This window comes from Chinchilla lanigera, unplaced genomic scaffold (assembly GCF_000276665.1).
Source record: "Chinchilla lanigera isolate Chin_1 unplaced genomic scaffold, ChiLan1.0 scaffold00041, whole genome shotgun sequence".
NCBI classification, from domain to species: Eukaryota; Metazoa; Chordata; class Mammalia; order Rodentia; family Chinchillidae; genus Chinchilla; species Chinchilla lanigera.
Window position 1 is genome coordinate 3,025,597 of NW_004955442.1, and position 7,986 is coordinate 3,033,582.

Sequence of the window (7,986 nt, forward strand, 5' to 3'; positions counted from 1 at the left end):
ATAACAAAATGCCAGACCAGGGAGCTTACAGCCAACAAAAAACGGACTGCTCACAGATGTGGAGGCTGCGAAGCCCAAGATCAAGGTGCTGGCAGATTCCTATCTGTGCAGGTTCACATTCTCAGAGTCAGGAACCTGCTGGGGCACAGGGTGGAAGTGCTGAGGGTCTTCCACAGGCCTCTTTTATAAGAGTACTAATCCCATTCATGAGACGTCTACCTCCACGACCCATCACCTCCCCAAGGTCCCACTTCCTGACACCATCACCTTTGGTGTAAAGATTTCAGCACATGAATTTTAGGGGACACAAAGATTCAGAGCCACAGCGCCTTCTCACCCATGCCATACACAATTCAAAATGGAAACAATGATCATCTTTGATTTACTTGATGGTCTTCATAGTCTTGCTTAGTGAGCTTGAATACCCTCATGTTTTAAACTGCCTTTTGTTATCAGTAAACTCATTTTTTTCTTAAAGATTCCAGCTGCTGGGTTTTTTTGTTTTTTTTTTTGTTTTTTTTTTTTTGAGACAGGGTCTCACTATGCAGGTCCGGCTGGCCTGGAACTCACAAGGATCCTCCTGCCTCAGCCTCCCAAGTGCTGGGATTATAGGCGTGTGCCACCACACCTGGCCTGGGTGTATGTATAGCGCAGTGGTACAGCACTTGCCAAGCACGTGCAAGGTAAGTCCTGGGTTCAAACCCCAGAACAACAACAACAACAAATCCTACTGCTAACTTAGTAATGATTCATTCTTAATGTTTCAGACACCAACCAAATAAGAACCAACTCTGTTTGCTATAATTTGAACACACCTGGTGAACTGTCAGCCTTATGGCATAAGGCAACAACCACAACAAAACCAACACTGAAGAGTTTTATTAATGAAAAACAATACTCGTATAATTTATTAACAAAATGCACACAGTAATATTTGTACAATTCCTTCTCTATAAATGTTGCCTGCTAACTATCTCTTATAGACAAGCAGACATACTTCACAATCTTTCTGATAAATATATTGCTGCGTGGCATCCGGCTTGGATAGCACCCTTCAAGACGGCATATGCTGGGGCCTATTAAAAAGAACAAGAGCTGTGGGCGTAGCTCAGTGACAGAGGGCTCGCCTCGCACACCTGGGGCCCTGGGTTCAGTCCTGAGGACTGGGCGAGCATGAGCACACGCGCATGCATGCACACACTCAGAAAGCAACTGAAGAAACACGCTGTATGTTCAGTTTGGGTTGTAAACTGAACATATGGCTTCTCTGGATAAAAAAATGAGATCTGAGAAGCAATTTATTTTAATTTGGAGGAAAAACCTATTCAAAAGATCGGAATGTGTCTGCTACGGCCAAAACACTGGAAGCATTCAGTTTCTCACAGAAAAGGGGAAAGTGGCCCGTGGGGAAAGGACGAGGGATAGAACATGCAACAGGACTCCCACTCTCGGCTGTCTGCTTTGTATCACATGACCAGCCTGCCGGCTCTTGTCTATCGTTTAAGAATGTACGTGGAAACAGAAGCCTCTCCTCCTCAGCATGCCAAATAAGGACCCCCAAGTACCATGAGTAACCGCAGGTCCCTACCAATTCCGCGTCGTGGTGAAGGCCTGTGTCATGGTGCTCAAGCTCTTCATCTCGAAACTTCTTTATCAGCTGGTTAAGTAAGAAGAGATCAAAGCAAGTCATTATATTGTCATCTAAGGCCAAGGTAGATGTACTAGTCCTATGCAGGGCCAGAGAGTAAAACCTTTTTCAAACCTTTTTTTTTAAAAAAAAACTTTTCACACACACACTCCATTTTGATCTTATCCATCCCCCTTATTACTCTCCCTTACACCCCTTCAGCACCCCCATCTATTCCTCTTGTCTAACAATAGTCAGAGAGGAAAGATTTCAAGCTGCAGGCTGTATAGTCTCAGCTGTAACTACAGTACTCCGCTCTGCAGCTGTAGCAGGTAAAGCAGGCCCCATACGCAAATGATGGGTGTGGTCAGGTTCCCATGCAACTTTATTTACAGAAACAGGCACGGTCGGTCGCAGGCCAGAGTTTGCCAACATCTAATTTAGACTTTCGAAATTAAATAGTTCCTTTAGAGCTAGGTGTTCTGATATGCCTGGAATCCCAGCTACTCAGGAGGCTGAGGCAGGAACATCACATGAACCTAGGAGTTTGAGACCAGCAGCCTGGGTAACGTTATAAAATACAGTCTCCAAAAACAAAACACAACAAAAACTAAACTAAAAAATTAAAGTTCCCTTATTTGTTGTGAAAAGACACCTGAGGCTATCTGTTACCTCACACATTTCATCTAAATCATCGCAGTCACAGCATTTGCTCAGAAGCTACCAACGATACAGACGTGGAGAGAAACACAGGCTTGGGCTCAGGACCTGCAGGTTCTAGTCTTCACTCTGTCTGAGCTGTGCGACGAGGGCAGACAGCTCCACCTCGGTCCCTTAGTTTGTGCACTTTTAAAATGAGTTGCCAACCTTGAAGTCTAAGTCTCCATCATCCTCTAAAATTCCTGCATATTTTCCTTTTAGCAACTGCTACTGTACATCTGCCCTTTCTCCCCTCACACAGCCCGTTTGCAGCAGAGGCAATCCATTACCTGCAGAAGTTCCTCGTATTTTTCAGGGCCCTCCTCCATTAGCGTCCTGATCTGGTTGTTATAGTGATGTGCTATGGTCTCTTCCACTGCCACGGTGCAGGCCATCGCGCCTTCCTTCCCAAGCAGGGCAGTTCCTGCTCCTGGAATTGTCAAACCCAGGAGTAAACGATGGGACCCAGACCACTGGGAAGGCAGATCAGTTAGGCCAAGCTTTCTCAGCCTCGGCACCGCTGTGTACTGTTGGATATCTAGCAGCTTCCTTGATAGCTAACAACTAGATGCCAGTAGCCCTCCCTAAATTGTGACCCACTGAAAATATGTCAGGGGGCAAAGTCACCCAGGGTGGAGGGTGGTAGCAGGTCCAGTTAAACCCTGAGGCACACAATAAGAAAGCTCGTCCCTTTCAATACATTTTCAGTCTTCTAAGTACATCAAGAGGAAGGGCATTTGGGCTGAATATGTCTTTGATTCTCTACACTACTTTTCTTTAGTCTCCCTTTTCAAAAGGACCAGTAGATGTCAGGTTTAGAATCTGCGTCAGAGAAGAGTACAGGGCTGCAGTTGAATTATGCCAGCTTATTCCCTGCATTACGTTTTATCATCCTTTCTATTCGTAAAAGTACTGAGGCTATCTTAAAGAAATTTAAGCAAAAAGAAAAAGAGAAATTCAACCTATTTAACTCTAGGAAAATATAAGTAAATTAAACAGGTTGCACAGAACAGGGCAAGAACTCTGGATGAGGTACCAGGATGACTCATCGCCCGCATCCCTGAGCCCACGGGCGCCTCTGAAGATACACACCCAGCGCAAAGCCCATCACATTCCAGAGAGGCATCAGGACTGTCGGCCGGACCCTGAATGCAACCATCAACTCGTTGAACTTTTTCAAATGGGCCTTTTCTTGATCCCACATTTTCTGTAAGAAACAAAAATGGAGACAGGCAAGCATTCAACGGGCCTCCTGCTGTACCCGAAGAAGGCTAAGGGCCTAACTGTGGAAGCAAAGTGTAAGTGGAGGAGATGACGAGGACTGCTGGCTTCTCCATTTCTGTAAAACACCTGATGAGAAAGAAGTTCTGGAGCACTTGTGGAAGTCCTCTTATGCGTCTTTAGGAGGTATGATAAAAAAATGGTGAATGCTGCTGCCAAGTGCCCACCAAAGGAAAGGCAGGCTCAGAAAAGCCATTAGCGTGTGTCTCACCCACCATCCGCGCATCCAACACCACACAACCGCTGGGCCTTCCCTAAGGTCAACATGACCACGAAAGGTAAACCTTTTGACATCCAGGCAGCCATGACACCACACCTAAAAACTCTCACAAAAGAGGACTTCACAGCCTCCTCGGACAGTGGCAAGGATCAGGAGATAACTGTGTTCGGGGGGATTAACGGAAATGTCTTTTACTGTAGTAATTTTTAACATTTTAATGTTCACTGTATTTTTTCAATTATATCTCGTGTATCTATCTGTGTTTTATACAAAAAACAGTAACGTGCTTTCTGCTTGCCATTTCCCCTGAGAACCAATTTTCATTCTCAAGGATAGCAGTACCTCTCTTGGGAACGCATGACCTAATGTGATGATTGTAGGGCTTCAGATCTACCAATTCAGGAGACTGCACTACAAAGAGAAAGAGGTGCCCACCTGAATGACTGGCCCAACGCTTGTCCGGCCCAGGACGGCCATCTGCCCTGCGAGGATGCGATTTGCTCCATATTCACCCGCATGATCCACCCGGATCATTCGATCCACAGCTGCGCGGTTGATGTTGTCTAAGGTCATTCTTGAACTGCAAAATCTGATGCTGATTTTTTTCCCATAAGCTGCAATGCAAATGTAAATTCTTCCTTACTCTCAGGAAAAATCAAGCTGTTTTCTTTTATAGCCAGACAAAAGGGGCACTTTAGAACAAAGGTCCTGAATGAGCTTTCTGAGGGCTGGACATGCCCCTGTGTATTCCGTTTCCCCAGCATTGTTAACGTAGGGATTTTACCTGAAGGTCTGGGTTTCTGGCATCACCTGAAATGTATGGAGGTCTGCAAATGTTAAGCCTGTGTTCCTGCCTGGCAGACAATGTGACAGCTGCTTCAAGAAGGGCATGTTGTCCACTTCCCCCAGCCTTTCCACTGCTTTCCTCAACTCGGGCCACGGATGGCCTGAAAAAACTCTCCATAGGTCTCCTCAGCCAAAGTTAAGAACCACAAATTTAAGTTCTCTTAAAATGCCAGACCCTGAAGGCATTTGATTTTGCAAGCCCCGCCTTAGAAGTTTTTTCTCATGGTCTACATGTACGTTCTTCTTGTCTTCAAACAGACATTCTTCAGGACAGACTGAATTTAATCTGTTTTAAAATATCAAATGGTTAATGCCTGAATTATATTTTCTTTGAGCCCTAAATCAGGGAATTCTAAATGGTAATTTTTTCTCCAACAGAAGGGTTTTTTAGCATGCTTAGAGAAGAGGCAAGGGTTTTTTAGCATGCTTAGAGAAGAGGCATGTTCATCTACAGATATAAAAATGGAGACCAGAGGTTCTCTCGCTGCAATGTCCACTTTGACCTGCATGAGTATCACCCTGACATATATTTCAGTGCTCTTAAACTGTGGCTGCCATTTCTGTTTTTAGATCATTTTTTCACTGAGGCTAACTTCAACAGCCAGAAAATGTGAGAGAAAAATCATTTTGTGTATTTCTACGGTTCTTTCATTAAAAAGGCTGGAGGGACACAAGGTCCCAGGGTAGATTTGGTGGAATTTATGGTGGTTGTGAACTTGAACTTTTCTACATAATGGAGTTTAAATGCTACACCTGAAACAAAGGAGCATGGACATGGGGTTCTGAGCTCACTTTGTAGCTCAGGCTGGTCTCGAACTCGGTGATCCTCCTGCCTCAGCCTCCCAACTGCTGGGATTATAGGTGTGCGCCACCACACCTGGCCTGCATGACCAGTTTTATGTGGAGAACAAGTTGAGACCTTGGACAAAGTCAAGGTGTCCTGTCAACTTTTTGCCTCCAAGTCTGACGGACAGTACTTCCAGTAGACTCATTTCCTTGTAGAAAGATGGAGTTTAGCAATGGAAGTTGATGAGCGGGCTCTGTTTCTCAAAATAATCTTGTCTGTTTATTCTTTCACTTGTTATCACCAAATACATGTTAATGGGGAAAAAAGAGACAACCTAGGACTCTTAAAAAACAAAATTTTTATTAAGAAGGAGCAAGAGATGGCGTATGCAGGATGAATTCAAACACACAACTGACTTTTTATAGGCAAAGGGAGGATTATGCTTGCACGCGAAGTTCACTATACTGTTTCCTTACATTACGTCCTACTTCCAAGTTTAGGAATGCAATAAATGACTTTTTTGAGGACTGGAGTGAAGGGCTTGGGTAGGACAGTATCTGACATTTCTGTCTTTTGCAATCTCTACAAGATATTCCTATGGCCATAGGATGGGCTACAGAAAGGCCTAGACCTACAGTTAGCAAATGCATGTCCTTGGGTCTGCAGGTAGGAATCACTTTTGCTGCAAAAAATAAAAGGATTATGTGCAATTAAAAAAGCAAAAAAAAAAAAAGAAAATTTATGTCAAATCTCTAACACGAATCTTGAACCAATCAGAATAGACTTTTTTACATATAAAATTCCCAATATCAGGCTATTTTCTTTTTAAGGGAAAGTATACCATAAAGCTTTTCTTACTGGGTTATCATGAGCATGAAAGGAGATGCAGGAAACGAGGTAACTTTATAAATAAAAATGAATGATTATTTTTGGTTATGCTCACTGACTTAGCAGGGGAGTACTGAACACTCCACAATCCTCTGTTCTGACTGTAGTGTTACAAGATTTAAAATAAAATTGAGGCCCAGTACTAGAAGTGCTCAGATTTATCACTTTATTCTTGTTTTCCCAATGTGTGGGACATGCTAATGGTAGTAGCTAGGTGATTTTTAGTATACTGAAGACTTTAAGCGGCTGTGGCTATGTATTAAACAACACCCATGTAGTTACAAGCTACTCTTTCAAATTCTCTAACCCCTGTGATACACCAAGGAAAATATTCCTATTTACATATGGTATACCCCAAACCCTTTCCTAATACTAATTTAACCTAACCCTTTTTCTCAACAGACAGTCTTGGGGTCAAGCCTTGCTAGCTAACAGTATCTAATACAATTTCCTAAGTTTTTCCCTTCAGTATACTTCTTTCATGATTACTCATGCCTTTGGGGCACACACACTGACTTTCCCTTTACCATAAAGATTCAGTTTCTGTGAAATTACTTAATTTTAAAATGGTTCACCGTTATACAAAGAACACATAGAAGAATCAAAAGTACAAGCGGTAGCTAATAAGGCAAAACTCTTGAAGGTGATACAGAAAGATTTTACTCTGAGCACCAAATCGATCTCACAGTTTTCTGAGGCAGCTAGGATGAAAAACCGAAACTCAATCCAAACCCATGTCTCTCCACTCCAAATCCAACGCTTCTTTCCACCACTACACCGGTCATTCTCAAACTTTACAGTGAACATCTCAAAGTACTGATGAAACACGGGCATCCATACGTAGGTCCTGGTTGGGACGTGAGACTATGCATTTCTAACAAGTTCCCAGGGGAAGCCGGGGCACGCTTTGCCTGAAACACCGTGGGCAAAGACAAAAGATGACACCTGGGTCCCTGAACTTCCAACGCTGCGAACTGTCCTCGGCCTGGGACGCTGACCACACCTGCAGTGACGCTACGGCACAGGTATGTAGTCAGGTCATTTCCCCAACTCGTCAAAACTGACCGGACAAAACCGGGCGTGGTGGCGCACGCCTGTAATCCCAGCACTAGCGAGGCTGAGGCAGGAGGATCACTGTAAGTTCAAGACCATCCTGGGCTACAAAGTGAGCTCAAGGCCAACGTGAACTGCATAGCGAGACTCTGACTCAAAAAGCCAAAAAAATTAAAAAAAAAAAATAATAATTTAAACCTGACCGGACGTCCCAAGCGTCACAGGCGAATCCCAGCCCCCACCCCATCTTCACCCTCGGGGTACTATGAGCCCCGCCCCGAGGCTAACGTCATGCAGTAGCGCTCCGTCGCACACCAGTGACGTATACGAGTGTCTCTCCACTTGACCTCTGCGACCGCAGGCTGGAGCCAAAATTCCAGGCTCACCAACCCTGCACAGGACTCCAGCCGCGCGTCTCTCTTTACCTGACAGGGGCCACCAGGCACCCGTGCACAGCCTCCATAGCGTAGGAGCTGCTGCCGACCCGGTGCAAATCATTGCCCGGACAACAAAAGCAGCCGCTCGGTTGAGCGCGGTGGGCCAATCGTGGTCTTGGAGCAGGCTGATGACGCAGGCGGATGTAAG

General features: G+C 44.6%; 1 protein-coding gene across 2 annotated transcripts; it reads right to left on the reverse strand.

Moving 5' to 3' along the window:
* Positions 1-861: 861 nt before the first annotated feature.
* On the reverse strand, positions 862-7,986 carry Coq7 (coenzyme Q7 homolog, ubiquinone (yeast)). Of its 2 annotated transcripts, none has more exons than XM_005391099.2 (6): positions 7,827-7,986; positions 4,263-4,441; positions 3,419-3,533; positions 2,617-2,756; positions 1,589-1,657; positions 862-1,076 (listed from the first exon to the last, which is right to left on the reverse strand). In XM_005391099.2, exons 1-6 carry the CDS (start codon positions 7,897-7,899, stop codon positions 999-1,001), a joined length of 654 nt encoding a protein of 217 aa, XP_005391156.1. In that variant the 5' UTR covers positions 7,900-7,986; the 3' UTR covers positions 862-998. The 2 variants fall into 2 exon arrangements, with proteins under 2 accessions (XP_005391156.1, XP_005391155.2); XM_005391098.2 differs by lacking the exon at positions 7,827-7,986 and adding an exon at positions 7,605-7,680.